Below are 23887 nucleotides of genomic sequence, written 5' to 3' on the forward strand. Positions count from 1 at the left end.
AATACATAAAGATAAATTACGATAAGTTTCTTTGTATTGATGTTGATGTCAGTTTACTTTAAGTGTAGTGTGCTGTCGTATCTGGTAAAGGACATGATAAACACATCAAAAATACATTCCAGGCAGAAAGACGCATACTGAAAAGATATATCAAGAAGTGTGAATGAAGGAGCTGATTCTGCCAAACAAATCAGTGTTTACCCTCACTCTTCACAGTTTGGGCGTGGTGACTTTGATGCAGACTACTGAAACTGAAATCTTCCAGATTAAGTCAAAACAAAATTAATATTATCACAAAAGTATTTTATTCGAAGAACAAGCTTTGTACAGGGATTTAAGTCTAAAAAAAAAAAATGTGATTTAGCAACACAGCATGAATAATGATGATCCCAGCCACAATATGTATATTCTGTTGTGTGTTAATGTCTGCACAAGATCTGGAATACTGAGCACATGAAAAAAGCATATTGCTGCCATGTACATGTACAATACAAAATGCAATTAACATTGTAAAACATAACAGAACATTTATTTAATCATGATTTAAATAAATAACTGGTACACACTAATATACATTGTTAAGATGAACTGTCGCTGGCATTAACTTGTTAACAACCACTGCAACAGGAGTTAGCTAGAACAAGATTTTTTCCCCAAAAAGTTTGTTTCTAATAACCCATATATATGTATATACAATATTCTCCACATCTTAAAGAAGTCAACGCTGCTCAACCTTTGCATGCAGCACATTTAACCCTGAAATGTTGACAATACCCCGTAACATATACTGTAGTACTGGCAACAATGCCTTATAGCTTACCCCATTTTAGTTACAACAGATCACTGTTGACCACTGCACGTAACCAGACACCCTACAATAACGGAATTGATACATTACCTGCATAGTGACATTAATTGTTACTACAGTCAGACAGCCTTTTGGTGAGAAAACTGTAGGAATATGTAGTCTCTGGAACATCTTCACTCACACTAGTCTCTTATTTTCAAAAGAGTGTAACATGTAATGAAGTTGTGTCATCGAAATTTGACTGGTAGACCATAAACGACAGGAGCACAGCCAATAAGATAAGGCAGTCTGCACACACTGCGGGACTTGGCTAGCAATGTGGCCAGACACTTGCCTTCACCAGGCTTAAGTAAGCTGTTTAGTAGAGCCTCTGTAAGACGGTCAATGTCCTTGTCTGTCACATCCCACAGGTTGCCCACCACGCATGGACTAAAAACAGCCAAAACAGACAAAGATTGTCAGTTTTTTCATTAAGCATATAGTACATTTACATGTACAGGACATTAGATTATTTATCTGATTGAGTGTTTTACACTGTACTTTAGAATATTTTATTTATACCACAGCGCCTAACAGTATGGTAAGAGAAGTCGGGCAGAGTACTGGGGGAACCCAACACCATTCACAGGTTGCTGGCAGACCTTCCCGTGCATGACACGAGAGGAAGCTAACATGCACTAAACTTGAATTCACAGTAATGGCACTGGTGAGATGCTCGTGGGTCCATGTACTGCACCAACACGATAAAAGAATGAAGCTAACAAATATTCCACTGATTTTATGTCTAAATGCAATAATATTAATATAAACTTAGTGTTGTGTGACATACATTCCCCCTATGATGGCTGGAACCTTGCCAAGCACCTGCCTAGCTTTCAGACATGAAGCCTCAGTTGAGATAGCTGAAGCTGGATTCAAATACAATGTACAATATGGCCCACCTCAGAGTTGAAGAACTTCAGCAGTAATGATTTAAATTGTTCAGCCAGTCAGGGCCCAATTCAGTTGTGATTTGTTTATATAAATGTGCTTCATTTAATTACTCAAAATATTTCACATACAAAACAACACTTAGTTTCATGGATGGAGGTGTTGATTAGATTAGTCTACTGTAAATCTTCAACCTATTCAACCACTAAAGCACTTTTTTAATGGAAATTTATGCATACAATTATGAAAATAACACCAAAAAGGATTTGTTTGGGACATTAAAAATGAAAGTTTCATAAAGCTGTGCAGACTATTTCTCTACTCCTCACAGTTCTCCTCAGAATGTTTCAAAATATTGGTCACAAAAGTATAGCAAAATAAATAATAAGTCGCATATTTAAGGCTCCATTATTTCAACAAAATTGTATTTATCATCTTCACATGCACCTTTTCAGTTTTTTCGGTGTGTCTATGCTTTTGCAATATGCTATAAAGCTTATTGGTGGATCAACAATAATTTAGCATCTTACCATCCAGCCAGGAAGTAGTTCTGCATCATACCGTAAGGCTCCAGTTGTCCCTCCACCTGCAGCCTGCCACTACTGCAGCCCACTAGGAGGGCAGTGGCCTGACAGTGCAGGAATTGTATGTCATCCCCTGGCAGGTACTTACTGCCAGCTCCATGGCCACAGTAACTGAAACACAATACAAACATCAGGACATCATTTCACAACCAATTGCTAAATCAGAAATCTTAGTGATAGAAGTAAGTCTCCAGTAAGTCACTAGTGTTACCATTTGGCCCATAAGTCACAGCCAGTAGACTTGATGTATGGTATGGATGTAGGTAGCAAGTTTTAGCTTAGGACTTGACTTGAGATTCAATTGAAATGTTGGTCAAGTTTTTCTGTTATCACATGTTCACAGAGAAGAAAAGAAAAAAGAAAAGGCCCTCAGGAGAAACAGAAAACAGTTCTACCAGTGGAGTAGGCCTGAATAATGCAATTGGTTCATTCGGTGTTTCATGGTACACTCAACATTCCACTTAATTGACAGTCAAGTTTAGAGAAGAAATTCAATTAAAGGAAAATAGCTCTGAAATAACTGAGCAACATTGGGATGTATCAGCTTGACTTACATAACTATGTTGTATCTTTGTGAAAAACAAAAACTGTATCCCCAGGTTAAACACCGGGCTAAACCCTCGGGAAATCACTCAGCTGACAGGGTCACCCTCCTGATGCTGAGACACGGTCATCTAACCCAGAGTTAACTCAAATAATAAAACCTTCCAAAAACCTTTCAAAGTATAGAAAGGCCAAATTTTCAGATCATCCAATTGTTTAGAATGCAGCAGATGTCACACTTTTCCCTCTTAAAAGAGCTCAGTCTGAGAGTAACTTAACGCCCTAACTATTTGATGTGAACAGAACACAACACTGACTTCACAAACGTATAACTTTATCCTTCTGCAAAGAAAAATGGGATCAAAGTATGCTTCAGACCTTTATTTTTTAAATTTCTTACAAGATTCTAAATGGATTACCATAGATTCAATTTGCGTGAATCCACCAGAATCTAGTCTGAATCTTATACGCCCCCTCCCACCTCTCCATTAACCATATTGTTAAATTCTCAAGCTAACATACAATTACTTTTGTAACTCAGTTCTGGTTTACAGGAGTCATAACAAGAATCAGATTCCCGTGAAGAGTTAAGTCCTGTGCTTACATGTCCTGTAACACTTTGTACATCGGAGAAGAGGTTGTAGAATCACAGCCATATTGACAGCATATATATACACAACAGTATGAAACAGCATTGCTTTAATCCTGAAGAAATTACCCATCCACTACAGTCAGAGTTCAGTTCTGACACCCCGTAGTCAGTGAATCACCCCTGCAGGAGTTAGTGGAGGTACTGGAGTTACTTACACAAGGAGCTGATGATCTGTGAGAGCCGCAGTGAACTGTTCCTTGGTTGGAGCAACACCAGTCAGGCCACTCCACCCAGCTTGCCTGTGAACACAAAAGTATTATCACGTACAAATTAAGCCAATATAAACAATTTCAAGCCATCTATATATACAAATTCGAAGTACAATGTACAAAAGAATTACTAGGGCATTTCAGACAAATGACCCAAGGTTATACATGCCACAGTATTTCATTTTTATTTAAATCGTTTCCAAGAAAACATGCTGAATCATTTATGGACTTCCGTCATTTGTAGGAGTAACCACTGTACTTCCTGAGGCTTATCAATGGAATGGAAATACAACAGAATTAGTTTTCTCTCTATTATACCTTCAAATTTATGTAATTTAACATTGCTTACTTTTTGATCCCATGCATGAATAACTTGCCAAATGATTGTATCTGATTTATTTAGCTTATGGTTAACACTTTCAGCAATGTCAAAAGCACTTTGCTCACAGTCACAACCAACTGCTACAAGTGCTTTTGAGTACGATATCTGCAGTTATACACTACATGTATTTCAAGGAAATGGCAGGCATGGACTAACTGCTATAGCATTATTTCACACTGATGGAATGTCTTTACATCAAACCTCATTAGGAAAAACTGACAGTAAAACTACAGGTATGTATTCAAAAAGTTATTAAGTTGCTTTTCATATTCTTCATATGTTAAGCTGCGTACAGTTTTGGATATTGACAAGGAACAGCATGCATATAGGTCAGGTACAGGTGTGTGCTTACTGTTCAAACATCTTCTGGAAGTGCACCTGTGTGGCTGGGAGGTTGTTTTCTGGATTGAGGATGTAGTAGGTAGACCTGGGGTCCACTCCGTCCCTCAGTGCTGACTGCTCCTGCCCCTGTTCCAACACAAGCTGACTGTGAAGGTGGTGCAGGGAGGGCATACGACACACAGGCTGGCCTCGTAATACAGGGATACTCTCCCAGGGCAGGTGTTGCAGAAGCTGAGGGTAAGTAGAGGAACAAGTGTTCAGCAAAATAGTCAGACACATTGCTCCTGAATAGAGATGTCTAATGTTAATTACTGTGCCATCTATTGTATTTCACTTCAAATTTAGCTTTTTGTAAGTGGCACATTTTGTCCGATTCAATAGATTCATCCACCTTAAAAGGCTACTGGTAAAGGTTTTTTGTAAAGTCTGGTCTGACTAAATTTTTATCACAAAAACTTTCATGTAAGTGTTGGCATCAAAAGCCTTTGTGCATTTCTACACACCAAGCAGAAACTTACGGCGACATTACATTAGTACCTTTATTTTAAAAGTTATTTACTTGACTGGTGTTTGATGCTATACTAAGGGTGAGTAAGTGCTTAGGGTTTAACATCGTTGCTATACTAATGACCATTTCATAGAAATAGACCATTTCATAGACCATTTGATAGAAGCAGTCTAGACTGAAAGAAATGCATGTTAAATCTTAAAATTCAGAAATATTTGTTTTTCAAGCACAGTGTAAGACAGAGATAAACCAGGTAGTATACTAACTGTTCAGAATAATAATAATTCATAATAATAATTTGAACAGAATAATGTGCAATACTGATAATTGCCTCAGATGGTTAAAGTGCTGACTTGATGCCATTATTTGGTCGTTGGCCAATGAGGTCCCATAGTCGAATACAGCTCTTACTGTTTTTTGCTACACCTCAAGGAGGCGTGTCAGGTACCGGCCATGGATGGTAATTTATTCTGGGCACTTTGGTTTGCTCAACCCATCAAGCTGTCAGCCATCATATATGACAAAAATTCTTGAGCCCTTATATGACATTTAACACCTATCAATGAATCCAATAACAATAGCTCTGAAATGAGGAGTAGAATATTGATGAATACCGAGTCGAGGATAAGTATAACAGGTTGTCGTTGTGCTCCTGATGGGATCTGTTCTGCACTCTCTCGTGTCTCTGTCATGAGGTCAGTGTGTGCCGATGTCCTGGGCAGGCTTCCTGTGAGTTCTGTGATCAACTCACTGAGCTCTGTTTCTGAGCAGACAGGGCCACAGGATATCAGCGCCTGGCAAAGGGCAAGTCAGAGATTAATAAATACTTCTGTAATGGGATTACCCTAATTCCTAAAGCCTTTTCGCATATGAAAGAGTAACTTTCAGTGAGATTTATGCACCTATTTAATCTGGTTTGGAGGTAGAAAACTACCAGTACACTGGTTCAGTGGACTACTTTCTGGGCTTCACAAAGAGTATAATTTCAAAATTCTATACAAAATAATGCACTCAAAATATGCCTGAATAAACATCTTGCAAAACGTACGTTTGTGGAAGAATTACTGTTACCATACTCCTCACAGCACATGTGCCTCTCTCTATGCTTGCATTATACCACTGCCACCACTAGACACACTTGACATCCGGAGCCCACGCGATGCACAATGGCTTGTGCAGACTTAGTCTCACTACTGGTGTCCTCGCACGGAACTATTTAATCAGCATTCATGAATAAAATGACTTCAGATGTTGGTTAGAAACATGTTTTGCATACTTTGGAAAAAGAGAATGCTGGTGTATAAAAAGTATTAACACCAAAAATTTTGTGTTTTCTGACATCACTTCCTGTGTGATCACCATGACCCCAGTGACCTTCAAGATTTCTGCACAAAATTTGCCAGTGGTGGCAGTGATGTAAGGCCACTGAAGAGAGTGATGTGTGCACCGTAAGAAGTATGAACTGTTATCTGTTCTAGAAACCTTTTTTAATCATTCCTGTAAGTTCACAGGTCCCTACCTGAACAATACCTTCCAGTATTTGACACTTATGAATCATATTTTCAACTACCATCTGAAGTTAGACTTTAAAGGCTGAATTAGTTGAGGATTTAGGGTGAATAACAGCACACTAACCTTGCCAAGCGGAGTGGTCAAATGGTCACTGACACTAGACATAATGTTTGTCAGTACTTCCTGATCATCCTCATCGGTTAGCTGGCCTATGAGCAGGGATTTCCAGCCACGCAGGCAATCATTCTCCAAACGCAGCAGTGCCTCCTGTAAAATAATCCAGCATTAACATTTAAGTAATGAAAATAAAAACCTATCTTTAACACATATTTGGGTATTGATCTCTTTCTAAGAATCTATATTTTTAGTGTAATCAGGCATCCTATACCAATAAAGTTTGAACTGTTATAACCGGGATATGTCATAGTGTATGTGTAATTTATCGTAAACATATGGTTAACGTTTGTTAGTTTGCCTAGTGATTAATGTTGCCTTTAACATTTCACATCACCATGGTGTCTACATGCTCCAGGCCAGTTTCAAACCAGATACGTGTCCCTGTACCTGTAAATCAGCATCCAACCCTTTCCTAATTTTCCACCATTCTGTCTTATTAGAGATCTTCATGGCTTTCTGGCTGCCCTCCATGATCTCTGTGAAATGAGTCAGAACACTCTGCACCTGATGGAAATAAAATTGTGACAGATGTAGTTTGTATCAAATGTAAGGGTGCAATCCTAATGTACATGTACAAAGTGCAGGCATGCTTTTGATAAAATTTTAACCCGTTAGATGATGCACTGTGTAATAATATGAATGTCATTTTATTGCAATGCAATTTACAACTGCTCAAAATCTTCAATAGTCACTTACCAAGACTTCTTCACATAGAAGGCACAACAATGACAAATACTGGTTACAACACGATCTGCGCAGGAAACACTTTCTCAATTCTCCAAGTCACAAACACATGTACTGCATAACCTAAGGATTATGGTTTTCATACGACAAAAGTAGAATACTGTATTAAGTTCTCAAGTCCTCTGTACCATGCCTAGTGTTTTGTACTGGAAGTTGAAATGTGGACTGGACATATTTTTCTTAAGGTAACATTGATGGGAGGTACAAAATTTTAATTTCTAAAACCCCAAAATAAGCTTTGAGATCACATTTCAGATTTGGACTCAAGTCAGAAATGGCTTTGTGGATTTGGACCATGATTTCATTCAGGTGAGGACGAACTGTGCATTACCTGATCAGAGGTGAAAGAGATGATCCTCTTGACGAGTGGCTCTGTCCCATTCTGAAGACGGGTGATGATCAACTCTGAGTCCTCACTGCCAGACTGTACCACAGACAGCATACATACAGTCCAGTCTGAAACACAGTAACCAGTTCAGTTACAAGAGAAGGGACATAGAACACTGGTCCTCACTGCCAGGCCGTACCACAGGCAGCATACATACAGTCCAGTCTGGAACACAGTAACCAGTTCAGTAACAAGCGAGCCGACATAGAGCACTGGTCCTCACAGTAACCAGTTCAGTTACAAGAGAAGGGACATAGAACACTGGTCCTCACTGCCAGACTGTACCACAGGCAGCATACATAGTCCAGTCTAAAACACAGTAACCAGCTCAGTTACAAGCGAGCGGACAAAGAACACTGGCCCTCACAGTAACCAGTTCAGTTACAAGAGAAGGGACATAGAACACTGGTCCTCACTGCCAGACTGTACCACAGGCAGCATACATACAGTTCAGTCTGAAACACTGTAACCAGTTCAGATACAAGAGAAGGGACATAGAGCACTGGTCCTCACTGCCAGACTGTACCACAGGCATCATACATACAGTTCAGTCTGAAACACTGTAACCAGTTCAGATACAAGAGAAGGGACATAGAACACTGGTCCTCACTGCCAGACTGTACCACAGGCAGCATACATACAGTTCAGTCTGAAACACTGAAACCAGTTCAGTTACAAGAGAAGGGACATAGAACACTGGCCCTCACAGTAACCAGTTCAGTTACAACAGAAGAGACATAGAACACTGGTCCTCACTACCAGACTGTACCGCAGGCAGCAAACATACAGTTCAGCCTGAAACACTGTAACCAGTTCAGATACAAGAGAAGGGACATAGAGCACTGGTCCTCACTGCCAGACTGTACCACAGGCAGTATACATACAGTTCAGTCTGAAACACTGTAACCAGTTCAGTAATAAGCGAGCGGACATAGAACACTGGCCCTCACAGTAACCAGTTCAGTTACAAGAGACAGAATAGCAGTAAACTGAGCATAACCAAGCCAACACTCAAAACGAGTAAAACAAAGTTAAACACAGGGACAGTATATAACTAAGTTACAAAGGAGGGAATATATCTATTTGTTTCTGTACTGATAATGAGTATTGATCTGTATTGAGTTTAATACCTTACTCAAGAATCATTTACTTACATGTATATGGCAGTGGTCAGGCTTGAGTATGAGTGGAGAAAACTGGTACAAACCACTGACTTTCACTGAGTATGAGGAGCAGAGGAGGGAGGGAGTGTGGAACACTAGCTTACACATTGAAACATAGAACTCAGCTAAGAGTTGAAACACTAATTATTGAACCGCACAAAAATTAAAGTGAGAAAGCACTGAATACTATTCAAAAGTCTGAAAAACAAAATAATTTATTAAACTGTATTAAACTGAAATACACGATGCAAGTATGTCTAAAATAATCAATTCTGACACGTATATATCTGGATGAGCCTACCTTTGGGGAGACACTCCAGCGTTACTATGATGTCCATCTGACAAAACTCCAGTTCATGACCAATTGGTTTTTCTTCTAAAATCTTCCCTGCCTTCAGTAACTGTCTGCAAAGATGAAAAATATGGAAATCAAATTTTGTAAATCCACTCTGCTCTAGTATCAACATGATTTGACAAAATAAGCTGGATATTCTATATACAGAATCTTCCATGCAGGTTTATTGTAGATATGTGTCAAGTTTGAAGAAAACATATGTTAACTGTGGCCAAAAGAAGAATAAAATAACAGGAAGAATGTCATTATATTCAATCCTGGACATCCATGAAAATACCGGAATTATGACAATCATTTGTCATTATGTTTCAAAATCAAGACTATTTACAAAGCTTTGTAAAATTCAGACTTGTATATGTTCTTTTTTTTTTTTTTTATCTACTATCTTAGGTCATCACATCTAAATTCCAATCTAAGTATACAGTACAGTGTTCCATTTTACACAAGCCTTTAGGATCTGGTTCATGTAAACTTACTTTTGCTGGGTGGCCTGGTTACATCGAGCCCTGTGCCTCAGGGTGACTGCCATGGACTCAGCCAGGTAAGAGGCTGCTTTGACAGAAGAGAGCTGTATATATTGGAGGGCCAGACACTGACAGATGTCCCTGTACAAGGCCATGGGAGGGCAGGGACTGATCAGCCGCAAGGCTTCCTCCAACTCTGCTATCATCTCACTCACAGGGGCAACAACTGGGCTTTCTGTAAGGGAAACGTTCACACTGTTGAAAATGTTACCTTACAGTCAATAGGAACTGCCTTACATGCACATACATAAATGCAAAGATCGTGAAATGCAGTTTGTCTTTAACTTTATATCAAATTTTATGTCATGTCACATAACTTGAAGAAAGTTAGCAACTGTCAGAACACAAAAAAGTTTTTAAATGTTGAAGTTATTCACGCGATGTGAAACTTGAAGCATAAAAAAGAATGCTCATGGGTTTATCTTCAAAATGAACAATATATCTCCTTACACATCTGATGGCATTATAAAAGAAGCAACATCATTATCCACACCTGCTTTTATTTCTGATATTTCACTTTGTAGCTGACCAGTGGTGTTAGTCTTCCTCACAGCCTTAGGTTTGGACTTGTTTATTGGCTGCTGCTTGTACTTTGTCACTCGGCTGGCTCGCGTGATTTCAGTGTCTTCCTTGTCCCTAACCAATTTCTTTCGGCCTGTTCTGCAGCGCGTTGTACGACTTCTCCCACTGTCTTCATCATCTGTACCAGCTCTAACCAGTTCTATAGAGGTGTCCAGGTCAAGGCTTACGGGAAGCAAGGTGTCGCTGAGATCCAGCAGCTTGAGTGATGGTGATGTAGACCGGGACATGTCATCCCCCAGGTCTAGAACAGGGTCTACGTGAGGGGGTGGGGACAATCTCATATCACCGTCATCTTCACATATAGCTATCACAGCCAAATCAAACTCTCTGTCATGTAACAACAAATCCTCATCCACAGTCCTTCCTACTTCTATCTCAGTACCAGTTTTAGGCCGTCTTGCCCTAGTTGTTTTTGACACCTTACTTTTTGCAGTAGTGTTTATATTTCTCTTTGATGTACGACTGGAAGATTTTCCTTTAGCAAGTACATTTTCATCACAAGTGTCAAAGTCAAACACATTCTTGGGTGAAAGCTCTGAGACAGGAACTTTTATAGGTATGGCCGACTTTGTTTTGCAGGTTTGACTCTTCTTCACTTCAACAATTTCTGGCATTACTGCCACTGATTTAGCTTTTCTTCTGGTTTGTTTTGGCTGTAAGTTCCCAGTGTTTGTATTGCCTACTGCATTAATTGCATCATCTTTGACCTTTCTGGTTCTGCTCGACTTTTTAATGCTATTTTCTGGCACATGCACATCACATATTTCATCTGCCTTTGGTTTGGTATTCTTGGACTTTGCTGATTTGATAGAGAGATTGCTTAACTGCTCACAGATATCACTGGATATATTTCTCTCTGGAACATTACTGTTATCTTCCATATCAGACTCTTCCACTACAGCTTTACCAGATTTTGGCAATGCTTTATGCGCCTTCATCACTTTCCTTGTTTTTACTGAATCTGTTTTAACATCCTCACCATCAGAATCAGAATCAGAAACATACATAATTTTCTTCTTACTTCTCCCTGATGTAGTTCTCCGTTTTGGTTGTAATTTGATTTTTGCTTTGTTCTTTTCCTCCACATTCTGCTGTTCCTCATCATCCAGGATTAACTTCTCCAAATTTTTCACTAAGGAGAATGTTTTAAGTTTGGTTTGGGATTTGTCTAAAGTACTGTGTTGAGGGGTGGATACATCTGAATTCTCTGTCAACAGGTGTGTAAGCTTGGGCAACCTTAGCCTTGCCTGGGCCTTACACAGCCATAACTGAGCCTGTAAGTGGACAACGTCAGACATACCCTGGCTACACCCTGTTATCCAGGCCTGCCCTTCATCAGCAGCTTTCAGAGATAGAGTTCGTTCCCCCTGGAGAAGTTTAGCCTTGGCCATGCAGCAGGAGGTCTTTCCATGAAATATGCTGAGCCACATGAGAGGACGAGTCACAGTTTGGGCATGTAACTTCTCATGTGACACTGACTTCACAAGAGCCGACATCTTGGGAGCAAGTTTAATCAGAAGATCCCTGGCTGCCGTAAGCGTATCCGTCGCCTTCCCTGCTGCCCCACTGCTGAGGTAGTGCTCTGACAAGGTGAGGAGGTAGTCTAGGAACAGTCTGTGTGAGGTGAGATCAGAACATGGCTCACACACACACTCTGCTGGGTGAACAATCAGGTCAGGTTCACAAGGGGTAGATAACTGTGGAGACAGCATATCGCATTGCTCCGATACTCCTTTACCTCTGATGGTCGTGATCAGTAACTCTCCCTGACCCTCAAGCTGGGGAGAGGCAAAGCCAAAGCAGTCCCCTGCCGTGTCGACATTGGTCAGGAAAGTATAGGGTGTTTCTGCTGGCGCATCCCCACTGGCCTGTTTCTCCCTCTCCTCATAATGGACAACCTCCTCGTTAGCATACAGCACTTCTCTGGCCTGTTTCAGGTACATGTCAGTGTCCTTTACACAACCAGACACAGAATTCAGCCTGGCCAGCTCGATCAGGAAACACACACACCTGGAAAATACAAATTAATCAACTGAAAAAGTATAAGTTTTCAACAAAATTACAGTTATAAATGAAATTTAGAAAAGACGCAATATAGAATTTTAAAAACTCAAAAATACTGCCCAAATTTAAAGCCGAAATTTTTAAGCATTTTGCACTGATTTCACAATACTGAAACCCCAAATCAAATGGTTGTGGCAGCTATATAGTAGCTTACACACAGTTTTTTGTTTCACACTAGACTGTCTGAAACTTTCCTGATGTATCCAAGTGACAACAGAATAGACCCCCTTATTCTTCAGACATTCAACACGTTCAACATGAAACTTCAAATAAACAAATTAACAGGCCAGGTTAAATGTATCCCGTAGCAAAAATATTAAAATGCTTTGAAATATTACAAAAAGTCTATATTATATACAGCCATTATACATGTATGTAAAAAAAAAACACTTTTTCTCTTTGAGTAAAATCTCAACGACCCATTGTTACCACTGGATCAGGCGAATTCACCAGTGCCTGTGCCATCAGTATTGTTACTACTGAGCCAAGTGCACTTACCATCTAGGAATGGCCAGTGCCTGAGCCAGAGCCAGCCCCTCCTCCAGGTAACATGTGGCTCTGCGAGCATATCCAGTGAGCAGGTTGACCCGTCCCAGGTGCAACAATGACAACAAGGTCTCCATTACCACCAGCCACATATCAACTGGCTGGGCACCTGATGAGTAATAATAGAGTGATAATGACACTTGAAATTACCTATCAGATGCTCTGACTTTCTAAACCCAGAGAATCAGATGAAACGTACAGTGTCACTATAAAAGAAGAATAATGTATGATTTATAGTTCATTCTCAGTGTATTCTGAGGCCTTCAAGTACAACAAAAACCCACATTAACAAAACAGAGGTACATGGATTTAAATGAATGTATTTAATATAAAGCAAGTAAGCATGTAAATCTACTATGTATTTCCATCACTTAGTCTGAAAGATGCAAACGTGAAAAGCCATTGTGTGTGCAGATTCAGATATATACCTTCGTAGCTGGACTAATTTACTTTGTCAGGATATAGCAATGCTGTCCAAAAGTTGGAAACACTAAAGGGTATTATACCTTTAGCAGAGATGGGTTCGTTAAGGTCCTTGCCCAGCAGGTGATGTAGTACGGATGTGTGACATCGTAGACTCTGCTTGGCTAAGTGGCTGGAGCAGGCTTGCACCCCTAGTCGCTTCCCAGCCACCCCTTGAGTCACAGCGGTCAGTCGGGACAGCAGGCGTAGAGCAGCGCCCTCTAGTAGACACGACTCTCTCGTACGGGGCTGTATAGCCTGCACCTTCTCCAACAGGTCTGTGGCCAACTCACCACACTCATCCAACTAAACACATGAACCAGTACTTCACATAAATCCACAAATTCAACAGAAAGCAGAACAGTGTCAACAGATGTAGTATTGATTGGCTCACCTTTGTCCTTAAGAATGCTGTAATAAGGGCATGTGTGCAATCAGGAAAACAATGACTGCATTGTGAGACTTCACTCGGTAAAAGAATTAAAAATTCTGGTCTATAGACAATCTAATTAGATGCATATAAAAATTGGTTTGAGACCTAACTGAATAGTAATTAATCCTGTACATATTCAATAACAGTGTTTATACTGACCTCTCCCAATCTAAGAGCATGCTGGGCTTTCCTTAGGCAGAAGGTGAGATTCTGTGGGCAGTTCCAGTCCTCTAACACCTGACTGACCACACTCGGATGGTCAATCTCACCCCACAGCCGGAATAAACAATCCGCAGTTTGAGACAGTTGGTTTGATGGAACAGCTGAACTGACTTTCTTCACAAGCTGCAGGCACTCTAAGCCCTTCAAAGGCTGGGTAAAAGAAAAAAACCAGGTGTAAAAGAAAAAACCAGCATAAGAGAATTTAGTTATGGACAATTTGAGACAGGAAAGAAACTACAAATGTAGGGATGTCTTTCTGAATGACAAAAATGCATACAATTATCTGGAAAGTATGATGTTTTCAGTTTTACTCGACCAATCATAGAGAGAATACGTAGAAAAATCCCATCTGATTTATCAAGCGATACTGACAACTAGGGTGTTTCGCCTAAATCGTGAATGGCCCTAGCAGATGCTGGTTGAATTGGCTCCACCCAGAAAACAAGTAATCTTCATCACAGCCACAGTGTAAGAGATGGGTTAATACTTGTATAGCTTTTAATGAGCCTTTCAATCTTACCTTGCTTATGGAGTAGTATATGACTGCACACAGGTGTAGGGACTGTGTAATGGCTGTGTAGTCTAGCTCCTCACACAGCTGGTTATCAGACACACACCTAGCCCATAGTAACAGTGCTCTATCCAGCAGACAGGTCATCTCCTGCTCGGCCATGACTGTCACATATGCACACTTTGTCTTTGCCTTCATGGCAGGTTTGTCTTCTCCACTGTCTGAATCTTCACACGGCTTTGGACAAAAGAAATTTGGGGCAGGAGTCTGAAAATATACAGTTTACAAATTCAGTAATTGATATCCTAGATGTGCTTAAACAATATTATTGACTGGAAGGTTATGCTTGGAGATAATTGTATTCCCCCTGGCTACATAGTCTACAGAATACAAATACTGACATTTGGTTAAATGTAGATGACCTCAGGTTAAATGTAGAGAACACTAACCTAAAGCATGCGAGGATATAAAGGGGGTGAAGTCCATGTAAAAGTACACGAACACAGTAACTGGTGGCTGGATGGATGGACGGATGCTCATATATACATATAGATTATTTTTTTTAATCTGCTAGTAGCCAGAATGTTGTATGACATATGTTAAAGGAATAAAAAAGAGATGTAAAGAATCCATAATCTCTAATTTTTTCTTTACTAAGTAAAAGTCAAAATTCAGGGAATAAACAGTCAAAAAGATGAGGAAACTGTTACTCTAGATCCAAGCTCACATTGCATGTCAACAATTCATTTCAGCAATCTTGCACCTTAATCCGTTGACGAAACTGCTTCATCCCAGTGATGTAGAGCCAGAGGTAGGCTTCAGCAGACGTTGTGGCCACCAGAGGGATGTTGGACTTCTGCCCTGATAACAGCTCCACTGCTTCCTTTGCACATCTAAAACAGCACCTGTCAACAAATAAACATACTTAGTACAATGTTACAAGAACATGAAGCAGCAAAACAAATTTACATGTTGTTCCAGAAAAAAATAATTTACAGCATTGTAGATCCTAAAAGATTTGTTGACTTAGTCTTGTTTAACACTAAAGCAGATTTTCCCACATACAGGATTTGAAATCCTTCCAGAAGCAGTAAGTTTCTTCATTACTATTTCTCACAGATCACATTGTCCAATACCTGCAGTATGTGATTAAGAGGAAGCATAGCTCTGCACAATCTATCAAAAACACCTCAGATCAGAACCTGACACCCTCACTACGTAAATCCTCCAGTAGCTGTTGGTTACCTTTGGTCAGAGAGAGCAGGGTGTAACCAGAGCAGTTTAGTCTCCTCCACCAGCAGAGCAGCCTTTTCTAGCTTATCAGTGGTCAACTGCAGCAAGTCATGGTGGCACTTCAGTTCAGCCTCGTGTAACCTACAGCTAAAACATCAACATCATCTTCGGGGGAATAATAATACATGCAATAACACAAATGTGTCTATGTGTACCAAGGACACATAAAATCAACTGATAACAAAATCTACAGCCTCATAGATAAAAAAAAATAAAAATAATTTTACAAATAGGAGCTTTGATGCACATTTAGGACATGCAGTATATTATATTAGCATATTTGAACAAACATGCAAAAGCCTAATAAAATTCATTATTGAACATGTCAAAAAATGACTTAAAGGCAAAGAAAATATTAAACAAAAGTATTTAATTCATGAAAGACAACTGGCCAGGAAAACAGTTCTACTTATTTTTTTAGAATTTTTCTGATCAACTAAAATGCATTTTACTAGGTCTAAAAATATTCCAAAAAAATCCATCAAACTATTTTCCAGAACAATATTTAATGGTCTTTCATCTGACGTGTACTTCATACTAGAGTTCTTTATCACCATTTAGCATTGTCCAGAACATAAAAGGGAGTCTAGACAGCTCTCTACTCAGGTTTTTATCGCATAATGCATATACTGTTTAGTGGTATGTGTTGACTTTGTGTCCATAGTGTCTTACCACTACTATATGAGTGATTATGATCTCAGCTTTCACAAGATTTTGAAGCCCTCAGGACATGTGTTGTCACATGGCCATAGTTTTGCGGACACCAGCCGCACAAATATAGACAAAAACGTGTTACGTACACAGATCTGTAGGTTCTATACACCTTCAATTCCTTCTCCAATAATTCCCTCTTCTCCGTCAATTCCAAGTGTACGTCTTTCTCTAGGACACTCTCTAGGAGGGACCTGACGTTAGTTCAAACAGAAATAGATGGTTAAGGTCACACCCATTTTATCTTGGCAGACATCAGTTTCACATTATTTTTACACGCTCTTACCATACAAGTTCATTACATTTCAGCAAGAGTCGTTACATGTAAGTACTGTGTGAGGGAAAAAAATTTGAAAAATAATATTTTTTCATGAAAAGTTTCACTGACCTGTTTAGAGTTTCCTGACTAAGTTGGTCCTTTTTTAGGAGATCTTTCTTGGCCCTGACCCATATCTTGGCTGCAGACAACAAGTGACTTCTGTCTACCAGCACACACTGTATCACAGTCTCCATAGCTTCTCTGTGCTTACCAGAGCGGCGATAACACTCGGCTAAAGAATCATAACATTTCCACAGGCACACCTGCACAAAGGCAAAACATTAGTGCTTCCCTTTAGAACAACTCCACAAGCCTTTTCTCCATTCCCCTATGGTAACTGTTCAACGACTGTATGCATTCTCTATGAATATCAACAATAAGATAATTCTGATTGAAAACAATGTGAAATATAACACTTTCCTGTGAATGAATTGACTAGAGGTGGAGTTTGAACCTTCCAGATGAAAGGCTACAGTCAGTTCTAATCCAAAACGTCACTGGCTCAGAGCAACAAACTCTATGTGACTGTACCTTCTGAATAACCAGGAAAGAGTAATAACAAGTATTTCATTTTTTATTCCTATAAATACATTGCAGCTTAGTGTGCTAACTGACTGAGTCAGTACTACTGCAGTCTGCTCACCTCCTGGATGCTGGCTTTCCGTTTAGCCGGGTCCTCTTCACACCATCCTGTCAGGTGTTTACATGCCACTTTGTAAAACACTGTGGCCTTTTCATCATCTTCATTAATGTAACAAACATTACCAAGTTTCTGGCCCACAGTACCTACAAATTATCAAAAGAATTTCATATTGGTTACAAAAAAAATGGTTTCATACCTCCTAACTTTATGACTTCCTAAAAAATTTGCACTGGAAAAATTATGAGGGCAGCCACAGTATGATTCAATATTGTCTGTGATAGGCTGGAACTCCCCACCGTCTTGGATAAGATCAAGTGGATTAAGCTAGCAAACTGACAATGGAAAATGGCTGATCTGAAGTATCATACAGAAGACTGAAAGATAGGGCAATATCATTTCCTTAAAACCAAACATCAACTGAAACATGGTCATCCACATGGGAGAGCAGTTCCTTCAAATTAGCTCAAAATGATTTTTACTTTTTCATTGGATCCTGTTTATGACACTAGCCCTAAACTAAATTATATTTTTAAATAATACACAGGATAATTTTTCCAATCTCTTCCCTTGAGGTAAACAACATGTTTCCTAGCAGTAAAGGTTGAAGAATTACAGTACGGCTATTTTACAAGAGCTTGCCCCAACTGCCCTCTCTCACTTGTGTTTCTAAATGTTTCTGCACACAGCTTTGTCTGTGCTTTCACAAATGTGCTAACCTAAATCATGTACAGATTTCTCCTGTTTGCCTTTAATACTAATTCTATCCTGATGTTCTTCTAGCATTTGGATGGCCTCCACAGCCTCTGACAGCAAATCAGCACCTGCAAGAAAAAAGTGTCAAGCTAATGAATCTTGTTATCTCATGCCAGGGAGTAATTACTAGTAAAATATCTCTGATTTATCTTAAATACATATAGTTACCACAGTTTTAGTCTTCATGTTTATATGAAAAAGTATCATGAATCGGGATAATCTGGTTTGTTTCCTAACTTGTTTCATTCCATGCTTTGCAAAATCTGCAGGAGGGTAAAGAAATAAAATATTTCTGCATGTACTACTTCTAATGTTATTTTTTTCATTTATGTGATTGTTCTTCTAACACCAGTTTTTAACTTAACAGATGGTCTTCAGTTTCATGGCTGGAAGAAACAGGAGTAGAGAGCACAATCCACTGATAAATGGCAAGTTATTGACAAACTTATCCACATGTGACTTACAAATATGCACACCACATTGATGGAAGACAACTGGTCTTTAAAGACCACTAAACTGCGCAGACAGACACATGAGCAACATCAATCGCTTACTACATGTATCTCCAAGGTCCACAAGCAGAGAGAGCAGTGAAATCTACACATCCACAATGGTAAACAGAATTATATTCAAACAGTCTGAAATATTTTTCATCAAAATATACATGTTTGTACTAAAACTGTAAAGTCAGTGAAGACATACCTTTGGCATATCGCTTGTGTAACAATATGTGAAGTAATTGCAGTTGAAGGAGGTACATAGAGGTAAGAGTTTTGTCTGGCTGAAGATTCCATGCCCACGACCTCTGAACCTTACTCAGGTCTCCATTACAGAACTGTAAATGAAATCTGCTCTGACATTTCAGAACTGCCACAATCTTACACATCACATCCAAACCCTCATCACTGGTTTGATAGGCTGTATTCAGAAGGGTCCTGACTTCACCTGTAAAACTTGCTGCCAGTAGTATACTCAAGGCTTTCATGTCCTCAATGAGTTCATCTGTTGAATATTTGCTGGGTATATTCTGATACTGTTGTAGTACTTCAGAGAATCCAGCTAGCACTGCCCGAGCACTGTTTACTAGCGTCTTATCGTGCAGATGTTGTTTCATGTGCGATAGATTGAGACAAGCCCTACATAGGCTCAAGGAGACATAAGTATGAGGGGAAGCAGCTTTACTCTGTGTCTGCAGTTGGAGCAACAAATCTAATGTCTCTTCTGCCTTTATAATACTGCCTCTTCCCCACAGCTCTTTAAACTGATGAAGTCTGATGAGAACGACACTGCTGTGTGCCTCTGGGTACTGGTCAGTAACATGTTTACAAAAGTCATCACACACACTGGTCAGCAGTTCTACATCTTCCTCACAGCCATCACTGACCTTCCACTTGGACATTATTTGACCATACCGTATTAAGGCGATCAATACTTTCTGCGTAAAGACATCTACACCCCGCTTCTGTAGAGCGATGAATTTTAGCGCAACATGTCTAGCTCTGAAGGCTATAGTTGCTGAGGCAGGCTGTGTTTCCACCTTAGCTGCCGTGTTCCAGAGTGTGTGATACACTCTGGTGATAATGTTACTGATTGTCTTGTCTGACTCGCCACTGTCCCCCACCTCTTGCAGAATGTACAGCGCAACACTCAAACAATCTTCCAATATATTCTGAAACAACAGTGTTACATGTGCTACCACAGGTCAGAGGTCAAATTATGACAGGTAATTGTTTTTTTTTCTACCTGCTCACAAAATTCTTCACCAGTACAAAAATGTTACTGGGACTTAACATCATCTTCCTATGAACACAAAATTTCAGTTAAAAATGGTAAGGTCTAGGACTACTTTTGACATGCTGAATTTCGGTTCAAAAAAATTTCAGAAATTTAACAAATAGCACACAGGCTAAAATGCGCCAGCACCATGCAATTAGTAACATTTGTTATCACCTGACACCCACAAAAGTTACGCGTTTGCAACAGACAGGAACCATAATATTTCGACCAGTACATCTGATTGAAGACTGCACTTGGATTCAAATCACTTCAAAACTTCATATTAACAATCAATATTGTCATAATTTATCTCTACTGTAATTCTTCAACCTTTCCGCATGTTTGCAAGGCGTTTATTTAAGCATATTCTGAAGACATCATTCTATGTTGAGTGATAAAATTGTTCTTTTTGCAAAGACCTGAAACTGACCAATCCAACTAATGTAGTTTTGTCTCCAAAATAAAATTACAAATGTCCATAAATTGCACTGAAAGTTGCTCTTTTTTATGCAAAAATGTTGAGGAAACAGGGTAATGCCACAGGTGGAACATTATGTTAACAAAGGTCTAATATGATCATACTAAGACTTTCTTATTCAATAAAGGTTTAGTGCTTAAAAACAAAGACTTAAACAGTCTTCTCTTGTTATTGTATGGGGTTGCGGAAGATTTCTTTGTGAAAAGAAATCACAAATTTGAGAATTCCTTTCTCAAGGAGACAAACACTACTGACTACAAACCACTGCACTGCTCCGATTTTCCTAAATTAGCTTCAGTATTACAAGTTTCCTCTCGTCAGAGGCAGAAGTAAATTCATATCGTCCACTACGTTACAGCACATTCATCTTTACACTGTGAATGTAGGTCCTAAAATCTAACATTGGCAGCATTTAAAAGCTAATATTTCGTAGTTGGTAGTCATAGATTCATCGGAATCTGCACAATAATCAGGCCTCTTTTCAGCCAATGGGTTCTTTCTAGGACATTGGTGGTGCCAACATCCTTTATCTTGAAAAAATTTGTACATTTATACAAAATAACACCAAAATTTAACAGTCATCTTCATGTTTTTACTGTGATTAAGATTCAAATCCAATGCCTTTGCAGTTCACCTTTAAGTTGAAGACAGTTTTACAATTTCGGAGCCAACCAAATGATCCGGACCTGTGTGATCATTCCTTACAACATTCTTACCTTGTCAGACAATTTCACAAAAATGTGATAGAGAACTTGTACAAGGAATAGAGGTTGACTGAGTTGAACTTTGGATCGCATCTGCTGAAAACAGTGGTAAGTTGTGTGTATTGCAGATATGAGCCCAGGGTCAGAACTTTGCAGACATCCAATGCTTGCACGCAGGAAATTTGCTGAGAAGAGACCATATTTGCGCTGGGCAGAATCCTCCAGATCTTGGCTCTTCACAGGTAGCAAGTAAGCCTGCAATTTACAATTAATATCGATTCATAAGAACAACATAGAAAGAAAGTATTTTGGTACCACAACGCTGTAATTAATACAAAAGCCTTTTTTTTTATTAGAGATCAAAAGAATCATTTAATCTGAGCACATTCAAACTGAAACAAACCCAACGTTTATTTTTGAATGCATATTATATTATAATCCCATTTATTAAATGTGCAGTTAATAATCAGAGGGTTTTCCATAACAAATTTCAAATGTACAGCAATACAAACTTAGCACTCAAAAGTATCCATATCATAAAATATGAGCTCTTACTTGGACATCCTCTGCAATGTCAATGAGGTTGTTGTCAGTCAGCCTCTTCAGCAACCATTCCCCTGCCATCGTTCTGGCTCTAAGTTCACAGAGGAGGTTCAATTAGTACATCCTGGCACTGTCAGCACCAAATCTTCTTTAACTGTCCACTGAGCACTAAAGTAATTATACATGTGATAGAAATGAAACTGAACAAAGCACTGCTCCAATTTGTGGAAAGGCATAGGCATATTTTATGACATTCTGAATGTTAACTTCCACAACTTTTCATCTTATTGGCAACTACTATAAATAACCCAAAATATTTCAATTTTTTTTTTACCTTTATTTCCGAAGCAAATAAATGTCATAAAATATTATAATTTTCCAGTATGCTATTATCCTATTTTCTAAACAAAGCTCAAAAATTTGTTTTAGTGGCATTTAGAAGTTGGCACGGAAGTACACTGGGCAAGGCATTGTTATGGATTTACAACTTCTTGGTTTATCGTCACGACGTTTCGATGCATATACTAGCATCATTATCAAGTGAATGACATCATAACATAAAGTGCTTAAATATAACAGATAGAGATATAGGTTTCAACAGGTAAGAAAACAGTAGAGTTGGGTAGGGAAAAAAGTGCTCAATGGTTTAAGGGGGATTAAAATGGTAATCTTTAACTGGCCTAGGCTCGGTAGGGTGTGGTAATGGGGGCAGTCTACTAGTTAGGCAACCTGAACAGAGATCAAGGCGTCTATCTCCCTTCAGTCTATGAACTGTTAATCCTCCAAAGTGACCAGGAGCCCCACCCAGCCTAACTAGTAGACTGCCCAAGTTTATTTAAATGCAATATTATGATCAACACATTTATGTAATGGCACATATTCTGAAAGATTTAATTTACTTCGGATCCAAAAAAAATAGTTTATTAAGTCGAAAAGCTTAAATTTTTCACGAGAGGTAACTTCATTTACAGATGTAACTCTACCTTGATTTATTTCCCTAGATAATTTTTTTTTATTTTTTACAATTGGCGATGAAACGCATCCCCCAAAATGCAATGATTCTCATTCGTTATTTAACGGAAATGATTTCAAGCGTTATTTAATGTAAGTCAACTTGCAACAATGCTGAAACCCCTTTGTAGATTTCTGTCAAGTAATCTGTCAAGTAATCTGTCAAGAAAATAGGCATTTTCTTATGCAATAACGTAGGGAGGACCGTTTTCTTCACAACGCCGTTTGTTACCAAGAAAATCAGGTGGTCTTTAGTTTCCAATCTGTCTTACAGATTATATGTTTGGGTTTTACGATATAGTCTTTGTAGATCAATACATATTCCTGACACCTAAGCAACTATTTCTATCAGTAAAAATAGCACCACTAAATAATCTTGTGAATAAGATAATCTGATATGATAAATATGGTAAATTACTTTTTTTCAATCATTAGAACTGAGGTCACATCACAACCTCATCCCAAATATGGATGAGATTACACCTTGTCCAAGAACCCTGCATATAGCTGCCACATTAACTTACTCCAACTGCCTTATGGTTTGGCTTGTTATTGTAGCATGCGTTCAAAAATGTTAACAGGAAAATTGTACTTTTAGAAATTTTAAATGCTACATTTCATCAAAAGAATCCTTATTTTATCAATCACCTGGCCCTTGTTACATCCACCTGGTTCATTAATTTAGAGTCATATTTTGTCAAACATATCTTTCCTAAAAACCCAACCCGCTCATGGCAGTATGCCAACATGGTAGTTCTACTTATAGTCAAAGGCGAAAGTAGTAGTCTGCTTGAAAAATGTTTCATGTTAACTTAATAGATGATGGAGTGACCTTGCCTTTAGAGTAAGTTCCTGTTGTATTGTGATAATCTATTACATGCTGGCTGGGGTTGCTGGACGTAGGATGTACATTTGTGAAAAAAAAACCTGCTCAAAAGACCAATAGTCTGCACATGTAGAATAGTGCACTTACCACATAGCTAACAGTTCATGTCACTTTAGATTCACATTCTGT

The 23887-nt window shown here is 39.0% G+C and overlaps 2 protein-coding genes across 2 annotated transcripts; both read right to left on the reverse strand.

Moving 5' to 3' along the window:
* Positions 1-335: 335 nt before the first annotated feature.
* LOC135461957 (separin-like) lies at positions 336-5755 on the reverse strand. Its single transcript, XM_064739261.1, has 5 exons — positions 5573-5755; positions 4461-4681; positions 3673-3756; positions 2269-2433; positions 336-1237 (listed from the first exon to the last, which is right to left on the reverse strand). Exons 1-5 carry the CDS (start codon positions 5648-5650, stop codon positions 1036-1038), a joined length of 750 nt encoding a protein of 249 aa, XP_064595331.1. The 5' UTR covers positions 5651-5755; the 3' UTR covers positions 336-1035.
* Positions 5756-5912: 157 nt separating this feature from the next.
* On the reverse strand, positions 5913-22010 carry LOC135464546 (uncharacterized). Its single transcript, XM_064741974.1, has 20 exons — positions 21874-22010; positions 21331-21573; positions 19063-20029; positions 18324-18428; positions 17608-17750; positions 17034-17227; positions 16735-16839; positions 15887-16015; positions 15405-15546; positions 14651-14908; positions 14068-14280; positions 13520-13781; positions 12966-13122; positions 10315-12413; positions 9774-9996; positions 9244-9347; positions 7723-7847; positions 7035-7151; positions 6594-6737; positions 5913-5951 (listed from the first exon to the last, which is right to left on the reverse strand). The coding sequence occupies exons 1-20, from the start codon at positions 21940-21942 to the stop codon at positions 5913-5915; spliced, it is 5838 nt and encodes a 1945-aa protein (XP_064598044.1). The 5' UTR covers positions 21943-22010.
* Between the last annotated feature and the right edge of the window lie 1877 nt (positions 22011-23887).

The sequence above is a fragment of the Liolophura sinensis genome, chromosome 1 (genome assembly GCF_032854445.1).
Source record: "Liolophura sinensis isolate JHLJ2023 chromosome 1, CUHK_Ljap_v2, whole genome shotgun sequence".
Lineage (NCBI taxonomy): Eukaryota > Metazoa > Mollusca > Polyplacophora > Chitonida > Chitonidae > Liolophura > Liolophura sinensis.

What these genes read in the sequence shown, in the direction of transcription:
- LOC135461957 (XM_064739261.1), bottom strand. Translation starts at nt 5,650, where the DNA reads ATGACAGAGACACGAGAGAGTGCAGAACAGATCCCATCAGGAGCACAA. An exon ending in TTCCAGAAGATGTTTGAACA is followed by an intron (nt 3,757 to 4,460) that starts GTAAGCACACAC and finishes TTGTGTTCACAG; the next exon opens with GCAAGCTGGGTGGAGTGGCC. An exon ending in ACAGATCATCAGCTCCTTGT is followed by an intron (nt 2,434 to 3,672) that starts GTAAGTAACTCC and finishes ATTGTGTTTCAG; the next exon opens with TTACTGTGGCCATGGAGCTG.
- LOC135464546 (XM_064741974.1), bottom strand. Translation starts at nt 21,942, where the DNA reads ATGGCAGGGGAATGGTTGCTGAAGAGGCTGACTGACAACAACCTCATT. An exon ending in AATATCAGAAATAAAAGCAG is followed by an intron (nt 9,997 to 10,314) that starts GTGTGGATAATG and finishes TTTCCCTTACAG; the next exon opens with AAAGCCCAGTTGTTGCCCCT. An exon ending in TCTCTTTCACCTCTGATCAG is followed by an intron (nt 7,152 to 7,722) that starts GTAATGCACAGT and finishes TATTTCCATCAG; the next exon opens with GTGCAGAGTGTTCTGACTCA.